The sequence below is a fragment of the Pelobates fuscus genome, chromosome 1, assembly GCF_036172605.1.
Source record: "Pelobates fuscus isolate aPelFus1 chromosome 1, aPelFus1.pri, whole genome shotgun sequence".
In the NCBI taxonomy this organism is placed as follows: domain Eukaryota; kingdom Metazoa; phylum Chordata; class Amphibia; order Anura; family Pelobatidae; genus Pelobates; species Pelobates fuscus.
In genome coordinates this window covers 282,631,960-282,658,745 of record NC_086317.1, presented here as the reverse complement: position 1 = coordinate 282,658,745, position 26,786 = coordinate 282,631,960, and the positions used below count along the sequence as shown (strand labels likewise).

Here is a 26,786-nt window from a genome sequence, read left to right as displayed (position 1 = left end):
CTATATATATTGTGTATATATATTATTATAAAATACAAATAATAAGTAATTTAAATTAAATTAAACATGTAAAAATAATAAAAATAAAAAAATATATATCTATACGAAATTTTATTCTAACTGTATTTTGATATTAATATATATATTTATATAAAAATACACTTAGAATGAAATTGTATATATATCTATGTATATATAAATAAATAGAATACGAACTATTCATATGTCCATATGCAAAATTACATAAATAATTATATAAATATACACGTAGACTTCAAATATATAAATATGCATATATATTTAAATTCTACGTGCGTATTTATGTAATATTTTTACATAATTAAGTTATTTTATTGATTGCAATTTAAGGGACCTGCCTGCCAACCCAGGCCGAAAGTCCAGAGAATTTAATTTGCTATCACTGTATTTTACCCTGTAACGTTCTACGACACCCTAAAACCTGTACATGGGGGGTACTGTTTTACTCGGGAGACTTCGCTGAACACAAATATTAGTGATTCAAAACAGTAAAACATATCACAGCGATGATATTGTCAGTGAAAGTGACTTTTTTTTGCATTTTTCACACACAAGCAGCACTTTTACTGATGATATAATTGTTGTGATACATTTTCCAGTTTTGAAACACTTTTTGTGTTAATATTTGTGTTCAGCAAAGTCTCCTGAGTATAACAGTACCCCCCATGTACAGGTTTTATAGCGTTTTTGAAAGTTACAGGGTCAAATATATGGGTCAAATATTTTTACATTGAAAATGGCCAGGTTGGTTACATTGCCTTTGAGAGCGTATGGTAGCCCAGGAATGAGAATTACCCCCATGATGGCATACCATTTGCAAAAGAAGACAACCCAAGGTATTGCAAATGGGGTATGTCCAGTCTTTTTTAGTAACCACTTAGTCAAAAACACTGGCCAAAATTAGCGTTCAATTTAGATTTTTACTTTTTTCACACACAAACAAATATGAACGCTAACTTTGGCCAGTGTTTGCGACTAAGTGGCTACTAAAAAAGTCTGGACATGCCCCATATTGAATACCCTGGGTTGTCTACTTTAAAAAAAATATGTACATGTGGGGTGTTATTCAGCGATTTATGACAGATAATAGTGTTACAATGTCACTATTGATACATTTTAAAAATGTATGTTTTGAAACCGCAATATCCTACTTGTACTTATAGCCCTATAACATGCAAAAAATAGCAAAAAGCATGTAAACACTGGGTATTTTTGAACTCAGGACAACATTTTGAATCTATTTAGCAGTTTTTTTCATTCGCTTTTGTAGATGAGTAAAATATTTTTCCCATAAGTCAAAAAACATGTATTTTTTTCAATTTTTCATCATATTTTTTCATTTTTTTAAAATTAAATTACATGAGATTATATAAATAATGGAATGTAAAAAAAAGCCCCTTTTGTCCTGAAAAAAACAATATATAATTTGTATGGGAACAGTAAATGAGAGAGCGGAAAATTACAGCTAAACACAAACACCACAAAAGTGTAAAAAGATGCCTGGTCGCAAATGTACAACATCGCAAAAACAGTCCGGTCCTTAAGGGGTTAAGCTCTGATGTCATCTCCCACTTCCATCACAGACATTTCATATTGATGGCACTGAAACTTGCTTCACAAAGTTCCATGAGACAAAACTGAGAGGATAAAGTGTTAAAGACAAAACTCAGCAGTGGGGATGAAACTGGAGAAATATCAGTGTTCACATGTATGAGTCAGAATATTTATATATGAGTATGAGTGATTATGTGTGTGTCTGTACATGTGTGTGCGTGTACGTGTACACGTGTGTACGTGTTTCTGTATTTTCTGTCTGGATTAATGAGTGCCTAGTTCTAAATGTGGCAGTACTGCTAATTTAAAAGGGAATGTAACTTCGCTACCACCGAGTAATAGATGCCTGCATATTTGTGCACAGTAGGTAACAAGTAAGCCTAAAGGTATAAAATCCTACATTCAATGTAAATATCAAGTACAAATAAGAAGTAGAGGTATTCTCATTTGCATACTGAAAGTTATCTGGTTATTTTTTTTTATTATTTCCACATACCTGTACATTATTTGATACAGTGTCTAGATTCTAGACTCTAGAAGGTAAATGTTAGGTAAAGATATCACAATCAGTGCTACTGTATTTTTTTCTTATTTATTATTCTTTTTTACATATTTTCTTATTTATTATTCTTTTTTACATATTTTCTTATCAATTGCCAGACACCAAAAGCTTAAAGTTAAGAAGACTAGGAGTCAGTGATGATTCTTAGGACGTTGCAGAGTCAGTGATATTGAATGCACTGGTATGAGCTTTCTGGCTGCATAATCTTCTGTGCATCTGACCAGATTACTTCCTGTCGTGTCCTATTACTCTAAAAGCTTCCTTGAATTGAGATCATTTCCTGCTGCTATGGAAACCACAGAAGGCAGGTTTCAAATACCCCTCCATGCCTTGGGGAACAGTTGTGTTTGCAGATGCTAACAGTCTTAATAGGACAGTAGTGAAAAAGATATGTATGTAAACGTCCTTTTCAGTTTTCAGTATATAATTCAGCAAGGTGAGCAAACGTTTCAAAGCTAGATGTGCTGCAAGACGCATATGTAGTTGTGAAAACTGATTAAAATGCAAGAAAAACACAAGCAATCAGAGAGCCGCCTTACATCTTTGTTCAGGTGAATAACTCATTGACCACTTTTAAAGTTGATTTGCATCCTAGGCAACTTTTTAATGTGGTTAAACATTTATTTAAAGATTGTAAATAAAGAAGGCACAGGCACTAAGCACTAGTTAATCTGCTTTGTTTGGGATTTAAATGTGACAAAGTTTTAAATTTTGTGGTGGATGGTCAGTTAGACTGGTATCTGGGCAAAAATAACGACAGCTGTTGCGGAGTACTGGAGCTGGTTAATGGTTGCAAGCTTTAAAAGAGCGGGAAACTGGGACAGTATAAAAAGCAGATCGCACATAATATAGCCCAATTTTGGATAATTTGGTAATAAGATTATAAGATTATATATGACACTGTAGTCACCATTACACTGTAGTCACGTTATAAAAACACTGTAGGCATCATTACTAGTATAACTCACTGTAGTAGTTATGGAGCCTGTTTGTACCCTCTCCCGCATTCCTGTCAAACTGTTATATTGCCATTTCACTGAATGCAGTGTATCACGGCACTTGACTTTATGACTACAGATAATAGCTCTGCCTTATACCATTGTAAGTCATTGGGGTCAGGCGGTTTGCTCTGAAGGACCATGGATCGCTGTTAAACAGTAGCATAATGGTTTGACGGAGATCATGGAGATATTGTCGGAGGAGAATTGAAGTGGTTATTGTGCTTAGTGTTCCTTTAATAACTCCTTTATTGTACATCTCCTGACTTACCAGTGCCCGATGGGGGCTGCCAACTTTAGCCCTCTTGATAAGAAGCATTTTATCTCCATGAAGCATGCACAATATTAATATCTGACATCATACCAGAGAACACTGTTTTCCAGATATCATGGACTGTTGGATGATAAGATTTGTAAATGCAGACTATTACCTGCACGGGTTTTGGACATATAATTGGTGATTCTGACCAAAGAAAAGTGAAGGACAACAGTCTTCTCAAAAATATTTTTAATATAATCATTTAATCAAGTATGGAAAGGAAATAGAATTTTTTTATACGAGGAATATGAAATGAAAAAAACAAAAACAAAGATAAAGATAAAAACTCATCCCTTCGTTTAGTAAATGAAGGGATCCCACAGCCATATACATGGACCTTTGTTCAGACAGTGTTTGAATTCCAACAGTAAGACTCTATGGTCTTCCCTGCTTCACTCCCCATACAGAAGCAGGGAAGCTGATAGAGGCTATGTTTTGAAACACTACCCAACCCAAACTGCATGTAAAATTCAGTTAGTACCTGTTCTAGTGTCAATCTAAATGCGAGGATGCTCCACACATACCAAACAGACAGGAAAGCTAGATAAAACTGTCTAGAGGACGCAATACAACAGACAGGCAATACGTTCAGGCAATCTGGCCAGGGATAACAGTGCCATCTTCAGGCATTTACTCATATGCTGAATTTATTTTAAAAACTATGCATTACGTCAAGAGTGCTCAACCTTCTGGAAGTCAAGGGCCCCTTTGAAAATTTGGTACACATTTTGGGCCACACAATAAACAAATCTTCTATACAATACAATAGCAATGAAAGGACTGAAATATTCAGTTTTTACTAAGAATTCAACCATAGGTATTTATGTAGGTATTTGGAGGTAGTGCTCCAGATGACAATCAGCCAATTATGTCCTCAATTTTGACTTGGAGTGCATCATTCTGGAAAACATTTGTTCACATAAATATGTTCCAAAGAGGGAGAAGATTTTTGCTGCATGCATGCATTCTTAAATTGAAAAGTTTGATTCTTAAATTTGATTTTCAGGTCTGACAAGTACAAAGGCGGCTAAATAAAGCAGTTTTAGTGTATAGATCATGCCCCTGCAATTTCACTGCTCAATTCACTGTCATTTAGGAGTCAAATCACTTTGTTTCTGTTTATGCAGCCCTAGCCAAACCTCCCCTGGCTATAATTGACAGGGCCTGCATGAAAAAAAAAACTGGTTTCACTTTCAAACAGATGTAATTTACCTTAAATAATTATATCTCAATCTCTAAATTGAACTTTAATCACATACAGGAGGATCTTGCAGGGTCTAGCAAGCTATTAACATAGCCGGGGATAAGAAAATCTTAATTAAACAGAACTTGCAATAAAGAAAGCCTAAATAGGGCTCTCTTTACAGGAAGTGTTTAGGAAGGCTGTGCAAGTCACATGCAGGGAGGTGTGACTAGGGTTCATAAACAAAGGGATTTAACTCCTAAATGGCAGAGGATTGAGCAGTGAGGCTGCAGGTACTTGTTCTATACAACAAAACTGCTTCATTAAGCTAAAGTTGTTCAGGTGACTATAGTGTCCCTTTAATATTGGCAATTGATGGAATTCTAAAACAAAACAGTTTAGTGTACACTTTAGTATAAATTCTTTATAAATACTATTCTTCTCTGACTTCTCATCTACATTTACAATTAAAGCGGCTTTGTCACCCTACCTTGCTTCCATCTTTTCCTTTTCTCTTCCTCATTCATAATCCTTTGTTCTATTTTTTTCCCTCCTAATTATACATTAGGCAAAGGTAGGACTTTGCCTAATGTATTCTCTCCACTTGACAGAGCTACCTTTGTCAAGTTGCCACTTCCCCCTCCCCACCCCACGCAGTCATTCACCGGGGTAATAAGGCATTGTCTCATTTATCGGTAGACAATATCTATGAAGGGTCCTGCATGATCCTCCATAGACCTCAGTGTTATACACTTAAGCATGCAGGAGAGTACAGAACTGACGTGGGTTCCTTGCACATGAAGCACCAGAAGCTGAAGAGGATTCAGCAGATGCAGATGGCAGCGAGGGACAGCTTCAGGCAAGTAAGGTTTACCTTCCCCAGCACCTAACAGAAAGTCACCATTCAGGGCCTTTGAAAATGATGCAAAAACCCAAGAAGGTGACAGAGCAGCTATAAGGAAAGTTTTTTTTTTTTTTAGTTTTTTTTTAATAAAACAAAGCATTTGGACTATTTTCATAAATATTAAAATTATTTATTAATTGCATTTTATCTGACATTACAGTGCAATTTATCCACAATAATGAATGGGAATTTATAAATCTACCAGATTTATGAGCATACTGCTTTTTGTACAGCATTGTTCTGTGGAATCATCCCATTAACAGAACACTGAAAGTTGTGCAGGGATTTTTGAGTTTTGTGCAGCAGTATCCATGCTGCTCACATTAATACCAAGAACAATTATAAAAAAAAACAAGAATCAACATCAAACACCCATACATACAATGTTCCTCAAATGTTTTTAAATCATGATGCGCAACTAGAATGAACAAAATAAAAATGTACCACAATATCCAACATTCTAATATAAACAGCATTAATAAATGAAATAAAATACTGATGCATGATCACCTGGTAACCTCTGACATATGCAATATGAAGAAAAAGAGAGAGAGCGTGTGCGAGTGCGACACAGACAGACTTTGGATGTATATAATTCACAGCAGAACACAACTAAATACTTACATTTGTAATGATCCTATGCAGAGAGTTTACTAGCACATAATGAAATGTTGAAGGTGAAGATTGTGCCAGGCAGATCTTCAAAGGAACAAGAAAAGCAGACAGTGTGTTACTAGTCAATTAGAATAAGGCATTTTGAAATAATAATAATGGCAAACATTACAAGTCAAGGATGTAACAAAAATGACCTAAGAAGTATTTGTTGTGGTTTTAGATATAAGAGTTTCTGAGTAAGAGCTTAAATGATTTAGCTTCCATCACTGCACAATGTTTTTAACTTAGAATTCTTATCTCCTGGTCTGTTAATTGTCTGGTAGAGCCTGCAGGGGCCTCTTTTGTGTGATTAAAGTTCAATTAAAAGAAAAGAAGAAGACTAGGACTTCTAAAGTAAAACCATTGTGTTCAGTTTGAAATGTAAACTTTTTTTTCACTGAGGCTGTGCAAATCACAGCCCAGGGAGATTTGGGTAGCGCTGAGCAAACAAAAAATTATTTAACTCCTACGTAACAGAATTGATCAGCAAGACTGCTGCTGATCTATACACCAAACCTGCTTCATTAAGCTAAATTTGTTTTAGTACATAGAGTATCCCCTATCCACTGTTTCAATATTAAATGTTTAACAATGGTAACCAAAAAAGCACTATATAAAATGATGTGTGTAACTCCTGGACATAGTTCTGTTTCTTACCCTATAGTATTTTCATCCTGATGCTAATACAGTAAAAGTAAAATAATTTGTGTTCAGTTATACACCCTAATTATGGCAATATCCCCTTGAGTTTTTCAGATGTTATGAGTAGTTCTAGGGTCAAATCATATAATATTAGATAACAGCTCATGTCAGAATCTAGGCTTGCAACGTTGTCCGATTGATTTATTGAGTCCTTAGTTTTACATACGTAGATTTAATAGATGTCCATAAAACGCTTCATGAAAAAATTTAAAAGGTTCCTGTCACTGGAGAATCACAAATACATCATTGTAAAGTTTGCAGTCTGTGCTTGTGAGTGAATTTTGTGATAATGCTATAGAGTTATGATTTTGTTTTATTAGTGAAAACTCTACCGTCAAATTATGATGTCAGTCCAATGTACTTACTTTGAAGTGCTGGTTGTTTTGGGGATTGATTCGGAAGCAAGAAACCAGGCAATCAATCATTAAATCAACATCTGCATTCTGGCTGCCTGCACCTCTGGAGAAAGGCTTGATGGGATTGAATAGTAAATTCTGAAAAAAGCAGAATGCATGTAACCAACATGAAAACCAAATACCACTTCTTTCCACCTATATTGCAACGTAAAGTGCACTTAAAATTGTTTTGATACTAAATAGGATATAAGAGAACCACTGGATACATTCTAACCAAGCACACACATGTGATAATAAAAAGTAAATCACAATTAGGTTGGCATAAAAATGTATACACACATTATATTATAAACTGGCTTTGTATTTCCTGCGGATATCTTTATTCTAGATCTAGATGGTCAAATCGTGACAAATCAAATGATATTTAAATTGACTACTCATGAGTGCAGTCAATAGTATTTTTACCTAGATCTAGTGAAAATAGCAATAGTGATAATGATCTATTTTTAAAGATAAAAAATATGGATGTCCTAACTTTAGAATTTACTTTATTACATTTTACCCAAGGGTACAAAATGCTCCACTCATCTTTGCTTACCTTTAAGTCAATTACAAAGGATTGCACGAGGTGAAATATAACTGAATTATCCTCCCAGTTGATGTATGTAGATGCTTTACACAACTTCACACAAGCAATTGCAGCACTTTCAGTCAGCGGTTTGCCTCCTCCATGACCCGTTAAAGCTTTTCTGAGGTTTTCAAGAAACAATTTCTAATAAAACAAAATCAAAAAGATGTAAGAAAAAGAATAGACATACAGCCAGAATACAATATTTCAACAGAAAGTAACAGTTTTTATAAATATTTAAACTAATGTTACTAAAGTAAGCAAAGTACAAAGATTGAGTGAAGTCAGGTTAATTTATAAGCATGCTAACTACCCACTAAAGACGCACTGTTATGAAGAACTTACCTTTCTACCGATTGCTCTTCTCTTCCATTCTCAAAATCTGTTCTTCATGTCTTCATATGTGATCTCATTTATTTTTTTTCTAAAACCTAAGTACAAGTAGTGACAATGTATTTTTCCTACGCTTTAGCACCACAGGAAATGGGCAGACGTTAGCTCCTCCTTTGGTCAAAGACATTTTCCCACAATACTCACCCTGCTGATTGTGATTTTGCGATGCCTCCTTTCACTATTTCCAAACATCCTTTCAGACAGGGCTCTGGCGATTTCAACTAATTTTGATTGAACCAAATGCCAACAATTTATCCATTCGTGTTCTAATCAAATTCGATAATTTTGTTCTGTTCATTTGGAGAATGAAATTCTGACCTAATTCTTGTTGCAGCTGCATCTTGCAGCCGCTTAGTAGATAGCCCCCTAATTCCCCCAGTATTGGGGAGCTATCTACTAAAATGCTGAGGGACCAAAATTGGCCTTTTGGCCAACATTACTAATATTAAGTAAAAACTACTTCGAATTAGTAAACAAAGGAGGCTTGAGTCTCCCTCCTGCCCCTAAATGCAATGCTGTGAATATGGGCATATCTTCTAGACAGTGAGCTACAGTTGTAAATAAAAAAAAAAAAAAAATTATTGGTGATGGGTGGGGGCTAGTTGTTAAAATAACGCCAACCCCCACCCCCAAAGTGACACGGTGTCCCCAAGCCCCTTGTCACCCACTCACCAATAAAATAGGAGGCTTTAAAAATTACATAAAGCCCATCGAATTCATAAAATAAAAAAAATAAAAAAACAAATGACTATCAGACAACAGCAAATGCCCAAGTGTTAAACTCAGCATGCGTGGGAGTTTCACAGTGCTTTCTGGTGTGGGTAGATGACGTGTCCCATAGGGCCTTCATCTGCCCACACTAAGATGGCAGCGCTTTAGACTATGATCCAGGCATGGAATTTAAGGGGGTAAAAAAAAAAAAAAGAATGAAATAGGGGACCTAGGGGCATTTGGGGATGACTAAGTGGACGATTCAATTTTGTGGAATCAGGAGAGGATGCGGTTAAAAAGGATGCGGTTATGACAGTGCCGCCTTAATATAATTGAATTGCGGCAGGGAAGTTATCAGTAGGTTATTAAACGGGACTATTTCTCAATATAGAATATTACATACTTTTATGTGGACTATTCTAAAACACTAATGACTGCCAATACATTTCTGGAAAATTCTCTCTCTCTGGAAGATACATCACAAATGAACACACATGAATATATTTCACCCACTTTAAACTCCTATATGCCATATTTTAATTTGTTAATTATAAAACGATCAGCTTGTCACTTATGATAGCAATAGAAGTAATTGATCAGAAGACTCAGGTTCACATACCTTGTTCATTTTGCTTTCTTCTACACTTTCCTTGGCAATATCCTGGATAATTTCCGGACATAGAACCAGCAAAATGATCTGTAAAGGCCATACCGCTACTTTCCGTTTGTTGCTTTCAGCAAAGCTGTCCACCAGGTCAAATAACTTTTCTGCGCAATCTAATGAGAATTAGCACACATGTATAGTTATCTAAGTGATTGAGAAGATTTCAAAGAACTTGTTTTCAAACTTACCGTATATTGATTATCCATTTGTATAATAAAACAATAATATGCACACAGTCTTAAAATAAATATTTGATGCAATAATTTTATGGTCAACAACATTAATCTCTACAGGTATTAGTCAAAATGTTAAAGTAACAATGAAAATTATATTTAAATGCCTTCTCTCCCCCCCCCCCCCCCCCCAATGTCTGCCCCAGACATGCCTAGCCATTCACACTTTTTGAGGACAAATGCGTCCAAATTAATATCTAAAAATAATGTTTTGAGGTATTTTCAATTTCTTTCTTTATATTGATTGCAGTAATTAGATAAAGGCGGTTGGGTCCATATGTATTTTGCAGTTGAGGTGCATACATCAGTATAATTTTTTTTCTGCAAGTTCTGCATTTTTAGTGTCACTTCATTTTCATATAGTAGTGACTAATACAATAAAAGATTGTAATTCTGATTTGGGAAAAAACAGGGCTACATTGGGTAACAAAATAAGACAGATGGGGTGGTTTTGCCCTTAGGGGGAGAGGTCACATAGCTTCTGAGCTCTTTCTTCATAGCCTACTTCATCAGACATTTTCTTCTTGCTCCATTTCTTCCTTAATCATCCAGGCACCATGAGGAAGAAAATCAAGAAGCTTAAAGCCCTCCCAAGTGAGGGATACAAGAAGAGATTCACACCCTCACTGCCAGAGTGAAAAGGACAGGGGACAATGTTTCTCTAAGTGACCCAGTTTAGGCCTCTAGTCAGACTCTGCTGATGAGACTAGATGCATTGGACAATGCTCAGAGTCTTGACAACCTCTGCTCAATCAGTAGATGACAAATGCTGCATTTCCTTCAATGTCATTTTTTCAACTACTTTACCACAACATCAAGCAAAAATCATACGATTTGATGGATGTCACTAACTTCCAAAATCAGCTAGAGCACCTGTGGAAGCCCCCGAGGGATGTCTTGCTTTGTTTCAGGGATAAGATGGAGGTATTGGCAGTGCTGAAAAATAAATCTCTCCTTCGTATCCAGTTTGGGGAAGACATTTTGCAGGTCCACTTTGGACTGGAGACAATATTTCTAAAATGTAACAAGACCACAAGCAGCCAACAAAGCTTATAAGTGGGGATCATCCTGTTCCCCTTTGACTACAAAAGGACAGTAGGCACTAAAAACATACCAATCAGGTAAACTCTGCTTCCCTTTTTCAGGTTCTGAGTCTGGTGAAACTTCTGGGACCACTTGAACATTGGACGTTTGAACTACAGTCCCTTTTCTTAGTCGTCTAACACAAATTTATTTCATTTTGATCTCTCTTACTATTTCATATTAAACATTGCTTTTGTTCCCTTACCTTATGCACTTAATTTCTTTTACAATGCACTAAATAGCTGCCATTGCCTATGAGACTGTTAAGATCTCCTTACACCACCCCCCTCCGCCCAGGATTACTGAGCTTTGTCAATCAGTCTATATCATTTTTACACTTAGCAGGAATTACAGTTTTATTTTCTACTTTCTTCTTAATGAGCCATGTCTTTTCATCTAGTCACCTGCTGTTTCATGTATGAACACAACTTAATGCACCAATATCATTTTTTTTTGTATTTATATATTTTCAGGTACAGTTATAGGAAAATGAAAGTACACCCTCTTTGAATTCTATGGTTTTGCATATCAGAGCATAGAGTAGTGGAACTAACTGGGTCGCCCAGACCGGCCGCCCTGCAGACCCCTTCGACCAACAGCCATACAGTCATAGTGGGAACTCTGACTGTCATCAGCCAACCACTGGACCCCAGGGAAGTCACCCTACTTCACCCAAAAGGTAGGAAACATGGGGGAGACTAAAACATTTAGCGTGTGTGTGTCTATATGTATGTATTAAAATAAAATACAAATGGTGAGAGCACTCTAAAATAATATTACCCAAACTTGGTCAGTCAATCTAAAATAGTAAAATAAAAGAGAAAGACATAGGGTAATACAGTTGAGATAAAACCATATCATCACAGGTGTTGGTCTCACTCACATATATAGAGCCACTTTGAAAGCTGGCTCAAACTGAATGAATTTGGAGGTACCAGACACAGAATTTTTGGAAGTTCCTATGAGATGTCCTGTTTTCCACTGATTTCAAAGCTTGAAGTTTGAGCCAGCTTTCAAAGTGGCTCTATATATGTGAGTGGGACCAACACCTGTGATTAAATGGTTTTATCTCAACTGTATTACCCTATGTCTTTCTCTTTTATTTTACTATTTTAGATTGACTGACCAAGTTTGGGTAATATTATTTTAGAGTGTTCTCACCATTTGTATTTTATTTTATCACTTATTGTATTTGTGGTGGTGTGGCCCACATAGGTGATTGTAGCACCATTTTTTTAAGGAAATTTTTATTTTGATTTTTATTGTATACTATATGTATGTATGTCTGTCTATTCAGCCCCAGACTTGCAAGCAACAAAGCTCCTTCAGCTGTTCTACTGCCAGTTTAAAGATAGAATCTCACATACAATTTTAGATAATTAGAAATGACAGCTGCAAAAACTACCTGCAATCAGGACACTCCTACACTCAGTCCTCATTCTCCTTACTTCTGCTTTTCTCAAAGTACTTACTCATCTGAGCAATGCTCTATCTTCTCCTTTTCCCTCAGCATCGAAATATCGCCTTACACCCACTTCCCTCAACACCACAAACACATCCACATTAATCGATCTCTGCTACACTCATTTCTCTATTCTTTCTCTCCTGCTCCCACCCAATCTCACCCTAGACTTTATAAAACCCATTCACACCTCCTGTCACTATCTCTCCTCCTACTTCTAGCAGCTGGTAACGTCTCTCCCAACCCAGGGCCCTTCATCATGTCTGCTCACACTAAAACAACTAGAAACCACACAAACCTCATCCACATACCCTGCAGTTTATCCTCCTCCACCAACATTCAGTGTGCACTCTGGAATGCCTGTTCCATCTGTAGCAATATTAAATCAACAGCCATACACAACCTCTTCATCTCTAATTCCCTCACACTACTAGCACTCACTGAGACCTGGCTTTCCCCCTCTGATACCGCTACTCTGGCTTCTCTATGTTTCGGTGGACTACAATTCTCCCACACTCAACTTTGAAGTTAACACTGTCGGCATATATAAGCCCACTCCTTTAAGAATTGCCATCTTCTATCGCTCCCTACTCCCCCCACCATAAAACCTCAGAAGAACAACATGTGACATATTACACAGTGTCATCATTTATTTAACAAAAAAAAACAGGCCAAAATGTAGAAGCCATATGTCATCAATAGACTATGGTCCAATATTATTTATCTAATATATCAGAAAACACTATAGTCCTCGACTGGATAAATGTGTGCCACAAGAAAAATTTTAATTTATGAAGAAACAACAAGAGACAAGAGTATTTTGCTCAAATCTCATGATGTTAAACTGTGAATGGGAATACCTGTTAAATGCAGCAACCTTCCCAGGAATAATAAAGAACTTTGTGCCAGCAGATGTCAGTGTAACTTAACAAATGAGCTTTCCCCAATGCACAAAGTCAGAAAGTAAGTTAAAACACAAATACATCTCTCATATGAAAGAGAAAAAGAAAACCAAAATGTAAAAGAATGCAGGCCGAATCAGGGATAACTAAATAATAGGAGATAGGCTGCCATTAAAAGACATATAAATTTGTTTTCCCATTGTAGTAAACACTTTTGCACACAAGGAAAGAAGTACACTTTTACATTTTCTTTCTGCTTTCATTTCTACAAGGCGAGCACAACTTAATATTGAGTTTTGTCTCACTTGGCACTATATACTTAAGCCTTAATACTGTAGTTTCCCATGTTATGGGTGTTTCCAAGCTATATCCACCACCAGCGGGGAGTTGGCCCGAGCTACTGTTTGTCCTGAGTGTATTACTCCTAGTTACAAATTTGCTAGAATTGCTCTGCATATTTAAATACCTGGAGGGTTTTTATTTTTGTTGTTATTACTCCAACAACGATTTAAGTGTAAGCTCAGCTGCCACGTCAAGGCAAAACCTACATTAACAATTCACCTTGCTGTCTGCAGCTAAAACTATAGTCATTGCTGCCATATATATATATATATATATATATATATATATATATATATTTTTTTTTTTTTTCCCCTTAAATATAGTTAAACTAACCTGCTATCATCGTTTAACTACTTAAGATGTCATTTTATTTAAATATACTATGGACTTTCCAATCTGAATATCCTAAAAATAGACATTTTTAGTAAAATTTTGGGGCGTTTGAGGCTTGAGCACAGGGCTTATTTTTGTATGCTTGCATGTGCTTTTGTATTACACAACCAAGTTACCTTTTAGCTGAAGACAGCAAGCTGAATTGTTTGTGTAGGACTCACCTAAGTGGTTCTGTCTTTGCATGGCAGATGAGCTTACACTTAACCCCTTAAGGACAAAACTTCTGGAATAAAAGGGAGTCATGACATGTCACACGTGTCATGTGTCCTTAAGGGGTTAAATGGCTATTGGGGTGACACAAAAAAAAAAATCTCCAGCTATTTCAATATGCATAGGGATTTTTGAATAGTGCGCAAGTAACTTTTTTCTTTGTTATTTATTGTATGTATTATGGCTGTGTCCTTTAGTCATTGCTGCCATAGGGTAGTGGAAGTTTAAGCACAGGGCTTAATTTTGTATGAAATAACACTCACCTGCCATATCAGTCTGCGGTCTCTGGTACAGCTTCGTAAATTCATCTGGATAGTTTTCAACCCAATTCCAAAATGCCTGAAAAAAATGTGAAAACATGAACTGTGTTCTTAAAAGAAAAGCACTGATTACACTTGGCGTTACACTCCACCTTACCAAGGACCCGAGTCCCTTGCGGTTCGATGTTTGATTCATTTTGATTTTATTTTTGAACATTTCAACAATTAGTTTAGAAGTTTAGTAATATGGTCCATTAGTAACCGTTTTCCGCCCAAGTGAGCCCTGACCATCGGCCGGATTTCTCCCCCACACCCACCAATAGTTTTCAGACAGAGGCATGGTTTAAGGTGGCCTAGAGACGTAACTGTTACCAATACCCGTTGTTCTAAATCATTCCGCTTTCCTGCGCCATTCTCAGCAAGACAATGGGTCCAGTGTCTAAAAGTATGATACTTCAGATATTTGTAATGCTTTCCTAATCGCTTGTGTTATTTAGGATCTTCAATTTTTTTTCTGCTAGACTATACATGCTACACAGTTCGTATAGTAGTCCCCACCAAGTTAGTTTTTTATATTTGACATTACTTCAAGTGTCTTAATATATGGCCAGCTACTAGTAGGAAGCCCTCGAAAAGTTCCTCTTTATCTAACCATAAAACCCTTGGCTCATGGGTTAATTTTTCAGGACATGTGTTATAATCTCTGCTTATACAATGTATGCCTGTTTTTAAATGTCTATTTTGTACCATTTGCGTTTGCCCTCTCTCACACCTGTGAGAAAAAAAGTATTGAATGTGTTGCTTTCAGAATGTACGTTGATTTGAGAAGGGCGCTCAATACCCTTTTCTATTCATGTGTGTCCGACTTGTCTTGTTGCAGATGCCTGTCTGTTAGTTCAGCTATTGTACAGCTCTGCGGAATTTGTTGGTAAATGAGGATGAATGAGAATGAACACCACCACATTGTGAAGAATAAGAAAACATGTAAAGGTAAGTTTGGAGTAAAATTTTCCAGGTGGCTAATGACTTTAGTGGAAAGGTGGCTTATTGAAAATTAAATAGCTGTATAAATTGCTATGGTTACTTGACCTGCATCCCATTGGAAATACAATGAAAGGAACAATATAGTCACCTAAATTACTTTTGCTAAATAAAGCAGTTTTAGTGTATAGATCATTCCCCTGCAATTGCACTGCTCAATTCACTGTCATTTAGGAGTTAAATCACTTTGTTTCTGTTTATGCAGCCCTAGCCACACCTCCCCTGGCTATGATTGACAGAGCCTGCATGAAAATAAAACTGGTTTCACTTTCAAACAGATGTAATTTACCTTAAATAATTGTATCTCAAACTCTAAATTGAACTTTAATCACATACAGGAGGATCTTGCAGGGTCTAGCAAGCTATTAACATAGCAGGGGATACGAAAATCTTAATTAAACAGAACTTGCAATAAAGAAAGCCTAAATAGGGCTCTCTTTACAGGAAGTGTTTATGGAAGGCTGTGAAAGTCACATGCAGGGAGGTGTGACTAGGGTTCATAAACAAAGGAATTTAACTCCTAAATGGCACAGGATTGAGCAGTGAGGCTGCAGGGGCATGCTCTATACACCAAAACTGCTTCATTAAGCTAAAGTTGTTCAGGTGACTATAGTCTCCCTTTAACTCTACAAACTATTATGCCAAAAAGAAAGCGTGCAGGGTAATAAATAAATACGTTATCCCACGCCCTGTGACCACCAACCCATCGGGCGCAGCCCACTCCACAGAAACAGAGGTACCCTGGAACTGGGACACTACTGAGCTGGAGTACAAAAAACCACTGGGACCCTTACATGAAGCTGACTATCCATGCCGACGGCACAACTCCACTGATTTTGAGAGAGAAGTAGCCGAGGACCTGACCCTTCAAAAGTATAGAGACCTAGCCACGACAGACCAGGTTGGGCTGAAAGGGAAACCGTTCTTGTGGGACCTGGGGAGGCTGTATAGGTTGACAGATTGGGATAGGAGGAACAGCCCCTGTATGTAGGCTCCAGCTGATAGTCCCAAGCAAATACAAGCTGGAACTTCTGAAAGTGGGGCACGATATCCCTCTGGCCGGACTTCTAGGCATCCGCCAGACTGTTACACTTGTGATGTCTGTAAGAGTGGTTAAAGTCCATGCCAATTAATGAACCCTTCACTATAGTGGCTGTGGATATAGTGGGCCCCCTACCAAAGCCTAGTCACTCTGGTAAGAAATACATTCTTACTGTGGTGGACTACGCTACCAGATATTTTGAGGTGGTGGCACTGACCAACAAACAGGCAGAGACGGTGGTGGATGCCCTGATGCAGACATTCTCTCAAGTTGGATTTCCCCAGGAGATCCTTTAGGATCAGGGTGCCCAGTGGATAAATCCCCTCCAGAGTTCCCCCCCATCATCCTCAGAACCTTGAATTAGATGCTTAGAACATTTACTACCGCTTGCAGAGGCTGGGAAAGATTACTGCCTCACCTCCTGCTCACCTATCAGGAGGTGCCGCAGGAATCCACAGGATTTTCTCAATTTCTGTTGTTACACGGGAGGCGGGTGAGAGGCCCCTTAGAGCTTATCTTGGAACATGGGGGGGGGGGGGGGGGGGGGGGGGTTGGAGGGATGACAGGTGACTGAACGACGGTAACTGGCGCCAACTTGATGGTAGAGGAGCTGCTAATCCGCATAGCTAGGGGACGTTACCTGCCCACCATTGACCTCTGTAATGGGGATTGGCAAATCCCTCTAGCACAGGAGGCCATCCCCAAGGCGGCCTTCATCGCCCCATTCGGCATGTAGCAGTTTTGGGTAACGCCGTTAGGTATGAAGAACGCCCCGGCTACTTTTTAGCACATGGTGGGTAGACTACTCGATGGCCTCCAGGACTATGCATATGCATACCTGGATGGCATAGCGGTCTATAGTGATATCTAGGAGGCAAACTTGGAGCATGTAGGGACAGTCCTAGCCAGGATTAGGGCGGCAGGATAAACCTTGAAGCCAGACAAGTGTCGCATTGGAATGGTAGATGTGCAATATCTGGGTCACCTAGTAGGGTGTGGAAAGCAACTGCCGGAGCCAGCTAAGATCGAAGTTGCGGCTTACTGGCTCACACCCCTTACCAAGACACAAGTAATGGCCTTCTTGGGGACAGCCAGCTATTACCGACGCTTTATCCCATCGCTAAACCCCTGACGGGCTTTACTAAAAATAATCTACCTAGGCAATTCCTGTAATCTGTAAAACAGCCTTCCAGTCCCTGAAACAAGCTCTGATCAGTGCTCCAGTCTTGGCTGACCCAGATCCTAACAAACGTTTCATTGTTCATACAGAAGCTTCAATGTTTGGACTAGAACAGTTCTAAGCCAAGTCAGCGAGGAAGATTGAGAACATCCCATCACCTACCTGAGCAGGAAATTAATGCCCCGGGAAGTGAGCAATGCTGCGGTGCAAGAGGAGTGCTTAGCATAGGTCTGGGCCTAGAAAAAGCTGACGCCCTACCTGTATGGACGAGCATTTACCTTAATAACGGACCAGAACCCGTTGGCATGGCTTAATCGAGTCGATGGGGACAGCGCACTGTTGCTAAGATGGAGTCTAGCGCTACAACCATATGACTTCACCCTGCATTACCGACCCAGTAAGCAAAACAGAAACGCCGATTGGTTGTCCTGGCAGACCAAGCTTGTGCAATTTTCACAGACATCCCCAAGTTGACCGAGAAGGGTCAAGCCGTGTTTTGCCAAAGCAGAATATAATACCACCCGGTCAGCCTGGAATTGTACCAGCGTGGTAGCCCTTTACCTCAACCCCAAAAGAGCATAATCACTGTGACTGTGGGACTGGTCCCTATTGTCTGCTGAACTTATTTTATTACGTTATTTACTATGTTATTGTTTAAATGTAAAACTGAAGGGAAGGTAATTAGGTTATAGCAGAATTAAGGCTCATATAAAGTATGGGGGGGGTAAAAGCTACATAGCCTACTACAGCTTTAATCACTGAAGCTACTCTAGAAAGCTATAAACACTTAGGGAAAGTGAACCTCTGGTGGTGATACTCTGGTGATCCGCCACAACCCCAACCCTTTTTTGAAAGAGACATGGTAGACGTACATAAATGTACATTTAGTTTACACACAAACATGTTAGTTGGCATACTTTTTGTCACTGTGACAAATAAATGCTCTTATGAGCCTTTGTAAAAGTGATGAGCTCAGAGTGCAGAAGTCGTTACAGTGCTTGGAGTAGAGTGGAACCCACAGAGAAAGTAACTTATAAGCAGTTTGACAATTTACCAGGTGTCCATAGGATGCCCGTCCTGCACAGAACCTCTGTTAGCTCCCCTAAGCTAAAGCTAAAGTGCACGACCAGCTAGTGAGCCAACTCCAGCACTAAGAAGCTAGTTTAGTGCAGAAAGCTTCCAGCTCTCCTGGAGGAGGTGACCAGCGGTCGTTGGGCCTCAAGAAAGTTGTCAAACTAATGGCTACTTATCATGAGAAGGTACTAGGGCACTTCTAGCACCATAACCCCTACATCTCACAGTGCTTGGAGTGTTTCTTTTAAGATTAGATCTGGATAAGAAAGCCTGTTACAATAAAAACATACAGAGAGCAGGAATTCATACCTTCTCCAAGCTGTTTATAACTGCCAGCTGTGCTACCTTCTTCAAAGATTTAAATTTCAAAACAGTCTCTGCAACATGAAACAAAATACAGTTACTGGTAAATATAAGCAGTATGTATATCTATATTTATATAAATGCAAAGAGCACAAACGATAATCGATTAATAACAAGTTAAAGAAAACAGAGAAACGAGTACACGAGGTACGGTACAATCATGCATGCCATCTAGGCATTCTCTTTAGACAACCCTGTTTCCCTAATGTACTAACCTTGCAGAAGCCGTTTCAGTTTTGAGCAGTCCACATTGATATACTGTATCAATTCTATATCGTGAACGTCAGCATTATCCTCTGAGCAAACTGTCAGTTCTTGTAACCTGAAAACACAAAATCAGACACCATCAATAAGTCCTCTATAAAGCACGAGTAAGAAGGTTAAGTTACATTTAATTGGGATAAACCAGATTGCAAAACTCAAGCAAAATAGGGGAGTACAAGAAATAGAGATAAAGAAAAATTTTCAGACAATGATTTAAAGGGACACAATAGGCACACAGACCACTTTAGCTCATTGAAGTGGTCTGGGTGCAGTGTCCCAGGTCCCTTAACCCTGCAAAAGTAATTATTTTCGTTTTTAATAGACTGCAATAATTACCTTTGAGGGTTAACCCCAGCTCTAGTTGCTGTCTAGACATCCACTATAGTGACTTCCGGTCGCCTGTCACTGTACATCTTCACGCTATGCATGAAGACATCCCAAAACCCAAAAGGAAAGCATTATGCAATGCTTTCCTATTAGGGAAGTCCTAACACTGCATTTGGTCCTCCCCACCGGCTGACATCGGCAGTGGAGGAACAGAGGCGGGGCCTGAACCAGGAATCAGGTAAGTGACAGAAGCGACGGAGGGTGGCACTATAGTTTCCCTTTAGACATAAATTTGCAATTTGGTTGTCAATTCACAGTTTAACAACAGAGCATTTTTTTATTAAATTATTACTGCTCTAAAAAGAGGAGTATGGTATACTTTCACAGTCTGCATGCTCTCCCATTATTTTTCGCAGATGAAAAATGCATCAAAAATAACTAAACAATTGAATAAAGGGCAAGAAAAAAAATACATATTCCACTTAATTTATAAAACTCCTAGAACAAAGATTAAATCAAACCAATGCAAAATGCAACTGATTTTTACAAGGCTGTTTCCCTTTAAATGTCCATACACCCACAACTGACCTCATGCCAGTAAACACACGCTGACAACATAGTAGTTAGATCAGATAAGAAATTCACCCCATGTAAGAAATCACTATTGTTAAAAGAAATTAAAAATATATAATAATAATAAAAAAAAAAAAAAAAAAAACAAAGCACTAAAATTTACCTGCATGAAATCCTAGGAGGTATAGGTCTGTAATTAAATTGTATTATCTTTCAAATGTGCTATGTACACTATAAATCTTACACGGACTAAGAATGCACACAATATGATAGTTTGCCAAATCCAGCAATATAAATAACTAACTCAATATGTGCAAACACACATCCATTTTTACTCAAGTAACTTAAACTAAGAATAAAAAAAGCTCAGTCTTTCCTCCCATGTGTACATGGCTGTCTATGCTGCTAGAATTTCCTAGCTGCTACAAGAGGACTTAAACATGCTCAAAGAGAAAATGGGGTCTAAAACGCAACAACACTTACAGTCTGCAAGACCCAAGAAAGCACTGGCCAGTTTAACTACAGAGACTTGCAGGGTGGTTTCATTAGGTGAAATATATAAACAAAACTCACACGGAGGAAAAAGCAATAAGGTGTATTACCGTTTTACTGGAGCACATTTAGTTTTAAGGCAGGAAATGTAAAAATATACAGTCCTTGCTAGCATCAGAGGCATTTTAAAATATGTTTATCAGACCTCCCTAGTTCTATTGTGTTTTACACCCCACCTCCTACAGACGGTAAGCTCGTTTGAGCAGGGTCCTCTTCAACCTATCGCTCCTGTAACTTTTCTTGTAATTGTCCTATTTATAGTTAAATCCCCCCTCTCAAAATATTGTAAAGCGCTACGGAATCTGCTGGCGCTATATATATGGCAATAATAATAATAATTACACAAAAGAAGGTGAGAGGAAAAAAAAAAAAGGAGTTTAAAAACTTTCTTACACCATTCATGTAATAAAGCGGATCTACTTTCAGCCTATCATAGTGCCTATTGCTGGAATAAATTGGTATGGTTAGAATGAGGTGTGTAATTAAAGGGAAACTCACCACTTAACTGACTCTCCACTCACCTACTGCAATCTCGGAGCCGCGAGGTAGGAGCACACTATAGTTTCCCTTTTTATAAAAAAAAAACAAAAAAACCTACAAGTACAGTCAACTATAGCGTCCTCGCTAGTATCAATTTTGTATGCAATGTGTGTACTGATTGCATCCACCTGCAACTTTCCCAATTATAAAACAAAGCCAGTCCATTAAACAGTAAACTGGGATGTGTATAATCCACAGTAAAACTGCTATCAATTTACTGAGCAGTTCCAATCATCCTGTGATGGGATAAGAACATATGTGTCTGTATGAAGTTGCAGGCAAACCCCTCTCACATATCACCTGGTCTGATGTACATTTTAACATATATTTTTGATTCTTAGTTTCAATTTCATTTACATTTTTCCAGTGCTTCATCTATAAAATGTGTAAAATATTTTAATTTAAGTAGACAAATCCTTTAACAAACTTCCTTGAGAAGCCATAATCTTGTTTTGTTTCATCAAGTTTCTACATCTTGCAATTTTGTTCAGGTATGTTAGAGAAACAAACCAACATAAACACACATTTATTTTCTTTTGCATGTCTTCTTTAGGGGTATATGAGAAATTAACTTCCAATTGCAGCAGATCTAGTGTTTACAGCCCTCTTACTTTGGCACAGACTGAGTCTACCAGACCAATCAAGAGGCCTTTCATTGAAAACCTTTTGTGATTGAAATCTGTGTGCTAAGCTCAATGACACTCACATCTACATGAGCCGTAGTACAGCTTGTAAAGTTTTACAAGAGCAAAAGCTTGCACACACCCACACTCTGTTATAAAAGTGCTGATTTCTACTTACATTGTACATTTATAAATAGTAGAAATAAAATAAGACATTTATACACATTTCCCTTCTGTAATACCTTGCAAAACATACACATAAACTCAGTACTACCTAACCTGATTACAAATTAAAGTCCTTCTACAATCGTGGTTTTTTTTTTAAACTGTAAATAATGCCCTATTAGCATTATTCATCAAGCACCCAGCACAGAACAGCATGCCCAGTTTGATGCTCCGGGCCAGCAAAGTGAGTGAAACATAACAGGCACAGAATTGACATTAGGTAGCTCGGGCTGCCAATGCCATGTGTGCTGGGGGTACAATTGGCCACTGGCACACAATTAATAACTCTGGATGTGCAGTGTTTCAAGCAGAAACAATGCACATCCAGATTCCTACCACCATGACCACTTCAAATCACTGTATTAACAGTTTTGCTTTGCCTCTTACCTGGTAGAAATACGACTGAATACAGCATTGAAATTATTGCAGCTGAGTGAGAACAAAACCCCCGATGCAGAAATTCGGAGCTCGGCTGCATGCTGGTTGCCCTCTCGATGAGTGTGAATAAAATGGCATATCTCTGGGAGCAACTGTTTTACCAGCATTGTTTCATCCAGACGCATGCAGTCCTTTGGTTGCTGCAAAGTATAGAAAAAAATAAAATATAGAAGGGGAAAAAAAAGGTTAAAAAAAAAAAAAAAAAACCACAACATGTTAACCATGGATCAATAAATCTGTTACTTCGAATAGAATGAAAGCATGTTTTGGTAAAATTGCAAAATGTGTCAAACACTTTATAGTGCCACTATAGTGGCACTATAATGACCCATTAGGTCCCCCCAGCCTCAGGGCCCCCTCCCGCTGGGCTGAAGGGGTTTTATTTACCTTTCTCCAGCACCAGGCTCCCTCGGCGCTGGTGACCACTCCTCCACCTGCCGACGTCAGATTCGAATGAGCAGTCAGATCTGAATGCGCATGCGGGGCAAGAGCCGCGCGCATTCAAACCACCCTTTGGAAAGCATTACTCAATGCTTTCCTATGGACATCCAGCGTCTTCTCACTGTTATTTTCACAGTGAGAATCGCCTCTGGCGGCTGTCAGTGAGACAGCCACTAGAGGCTGGATTAACCCTCAGTGAAACATAGTTTCTCTGAAACTGCTATATTTTCAGCAGCAGGGTTAAAACTAGAGGGACCAGGCACCCAGACCACTTCATTGAGCTGAAGTGGTCTGGGTGCCTATAGTGGTTCTTTAATATATGACATTTTAAAGTAACAGCTTTTCTACCAATTAAAAGAGCTTATCCCCTACCAGAGCTTATCACTACCAAATTATTTTTGTTTCAAAAAAACCTTAGCATAATATTTACTTCAAATGTTTAACCCCTTAACGATGCTTGACAGAAATTTTTCTTCAAGGCAGACCTACCGTTAAGGATGCATGATGGAAAATTTCCATAATTTACTAAAGTTTACTCCAGATCGCGGCGATCGCGGGATTAACCCCAGATCACGGGGTTAACACTCCTACGATCTGCCTCTGTATTCGAGGCAGACCAGGAGTACCCGATGGCACTGTCCCTGCAGCTGTGATCGCTCTGACAGCCTGTCAGAGCGAGCATATGTGCTGCAGCGACTTCTGATCTGTCTTCCTGTGCTTTCGCATTCAGTGTGAAGTGCAGGGAGATGGATCAGCAGTGGTGATCTCCATGTGTGAAAAAAAAAGTTTAAAATTCCACCCCCCCCCCCCATTACCCATTTTAAATAAAAAATTAACCCCTTTCCTGCCAATTGATCATTGACCTCAGTGATCAATTGGTAGGGACTACATTTTACTGTGATCTGATTTTATTTATTTTTTTAACCCCTTAAGGACCAAACTTCTGGAATAAAAGGGAATCATGACATGTCACACATGTCATGTGTCCTTAAGGGGTTAAAGGGAAACTCCAGTGCCAGGAAAACGATCCGTTTTCCTGGCACTGGAGGGTCCCTCTCCCTCCCACCCCCCAATCCCCGGTTACTGAAGGGGTGAAAACCCCTTCAGTGACTTACCTGAGACAGCGGCGATGTCCCTCGTCGCTGACTCCGCCTCCGCGACGCTCCTCCTCTTCATTGCGTCGGCTGGTGGGCATGCGCATTACGTCTCCCCATAGGAAAGCATTGAAAAATCATTTCAATGCTTTCCTACGGGGTTTTGAGCGACGCTGGAGGTCCTCACACAGCGTGAGGACGTCCAGCGACGCTCTAGCACAGGTTTCCTAATAGACAGCCAGGTTTCTAATAGACAGCCACAAGAGGTGGAGTTAACCCTGCAATGTAATTATTGCAGTTTATAAAAAAAACTGCAATAATTACACTTGCAGTGTTAAGAGTAGTGGGAGTTGGCACCCAGGCCACTCCAATGAGCAGAAGTGGTCTGGGTGCCTAGAGTGTCCCTTTAAACTTCTGAAGGTTAACTTTTTTTATTTTTTTTTAAACCTCAGGTTAATTGAAATATTTTAAAAAATATATATTTAGCTAGCTGGGGTGGGTGGAAGTTAAGGGAAATTGGGGAATTTACCGTAAGTGCTGCTTACTGCTAGTTAGGGGTTAACAGAAAAAAGTTTATACACATTTTTAAAGTGTAAAAAAGTTTTAAAATGTAATAAGTAAAAAAATTTAAAAACAAGTTTTAAAAAGTAGAGTTAAAAAGAGTAAAAAAAAAAAATACATTAAAAATGCCTATCACTACACCTGGAACAAAAATTATATGCGTTTGTGGGGAAGTTTCAATAACCAACCAGCTAAACTACTCCGAAATGGAACATGGACATAGCATAAAACTTCAAAGTTGGGGGGCGTGGCCTGAACGGGAATGGAGTAGGTCGCATCTCGAGCCTGCTCCGCGGCCCCAGCTCACACTTGCACCCATCAACGAGCACTTACCGAGCCGAGATGGGTAAATCCCGGAGACCCCACATGCCAGGTCCCTCACAAGCCGCTTCCCCGGTTCGCACCTCGGGCCCCATGGACGGCTATATCTGCACGCCGCGAGACATGCGGTCCGCGCCGGCCGCAGCCAAAATGGCGCCGGCATCCCCATGAGCCTGCAGCTCAGACAGCCAGATGCAGGGCTCGCCCAGAGGGGAATCCCTAACCCAAATCGCTGCAGATGTGGCCCAGATCACTGCCAATATGCTGTTCAGGGCGGACAAGGCCGACATGCTGGCTGAAATCAGGACTGCAATCAGGGAGGAAGTTATGGAGGTGAGGAGAGACCTGACAGCCCTTGAACACCGGGTTGAGGCCCTGGAAGCAGACAGAGCCCAGACTGTACAGCACCAACAAGCCACAGACACAGCCACTTCCAGACAGAGCAATGTCCTCCTAGACCTGAGGAGACAGCTTGAAGATCTGGACAACCGCGGACGGAGAAATAATATCCGCATAAGGGGCCTACCCGAAAACGCTGACAAAACGCTACCCGCACTCCTAACTGACCTGTTCACCCATATTCTGGGGGACAGAGCCCCGGTAGAGTATGGCATCAAACGAGCCCACAGAGCGCTGAGACCTATGTCCTCTGAGGGACCACCGAGAGATGTAATCTGCTGCCTGCTCTCCTACGCCTTAAAAGACGACATCATGAGAGCGGCGCGAAATCAACAGCACATCGCTTTCAGAGACGGACAGGCATCGCTCTATCAAGACCTCTCCGCGCTCACGCTGGAGGCCAGGAGGGCGCTACGCCCGCTAACTGCCATCCTCAGAGAACGGAGGATCCCTTACAAATGGGGCTTCCCCTTCAGCCTGCAGGCAAAGGTTGGCTCTACCTGGCATATTATCCGCTGGCCCGCGGACATACCGCGCTTCATACGAGCCACTGGCCTACCCGCGGTGGCAGTCCCCAACTGGGTCCTGGAGCGACAACCACAGCATCCACGGTCCGCTAACGACAGGACGGGCACGGGCCTCACAGGCAGCGGGTTCCGCCGGGGCGGCCCGGACAGCCACGAAGAATAATGAAGCCCTACTCTACAGGCCACTAATCACCCTCCCTGCTGCCCCGACCGCTGTCCTGCCCCCACTTCGGTGACCTCCCAGCCACTACAGGACGAAACCACGAGACGACTCTGGTGGCCTGGCCACCAACCCATGGAAGCACCTGTGGGAGTTGGACGCCTTGCACGGACACAACCCTCTACTGGTCCGATAGAAGCCGCGACACATCTTGGTATGTACTCTGCCCCCTGACCCACACTAGCAAGGGGTGGCCTAGCCACAGCCTCACATCCATGGGGGGTACCCCCCCCTGGGATAGACTCTGCCTGAACATGCCACTCTAAGACTAGCTCAGCCGCCACGGCCCAGGATCACTAGCTAACTTTGGGTGGGGGGTGGAGTGAGGGTGGGATCCGGGGGTCTACCACCAAGCAAAAAAAAATTTGGCGGCCCGCCGAGAAGATTTAATACCAAAGATTTAGCAGGTTGTGCCTGTTCGATAACCCG

At 39.8% G+C, this 26,786-nt stretch overlaps 1 protein-coding gene across 4 annotated transcripts in view; it reads right to left on the bottom strand.

Annotated features, from left to right (window-relative positions):
- The window catches only part of NF1 (neurofibromin 1), a 255,663-nt gene that overhangs the window by 145,388 nt on the left and 83,489 nt on the right, over positions 1-26,786 (bottom strand). For all 4 annotated transcript variants that reach the window (XM_063457447.1, XM_063457448.1, XM_063457449.1 and 1 more), the window contains exons 4-11: positions 22,744-22,934; positions 19,468-19,574; positions 19,199-19,266; positions 14,556-14,631; positions 9,623-9,780; positions 7,870-8,043; positions 7,281-7,409; positions 6,184-6,258 (exon numbers count right to left, since the gene is read on the bottom strand). In XM_063457447.1, the coding sequence (XP_063313517.1) occupies positions 6,184-6,258; positions 7,281-7,409; positions 7,870-8,043; positions 9,623-9,780; positions 14,556-14,631; positions 19,199-19,266; positions 19,468-19,574; positions 22,744-22,934 (978 nt within the window). The remainder of the gene's footprint in view (positions 1-6,183; positions 6,259-7,280; positions 7,410-7,869; positions 8,044-9,622; positions 9,781-14,555; positions 14,632-19,198; positions 19,267-19,467; positions 19,575-22,743; positions 22,935-26,786) is intronic.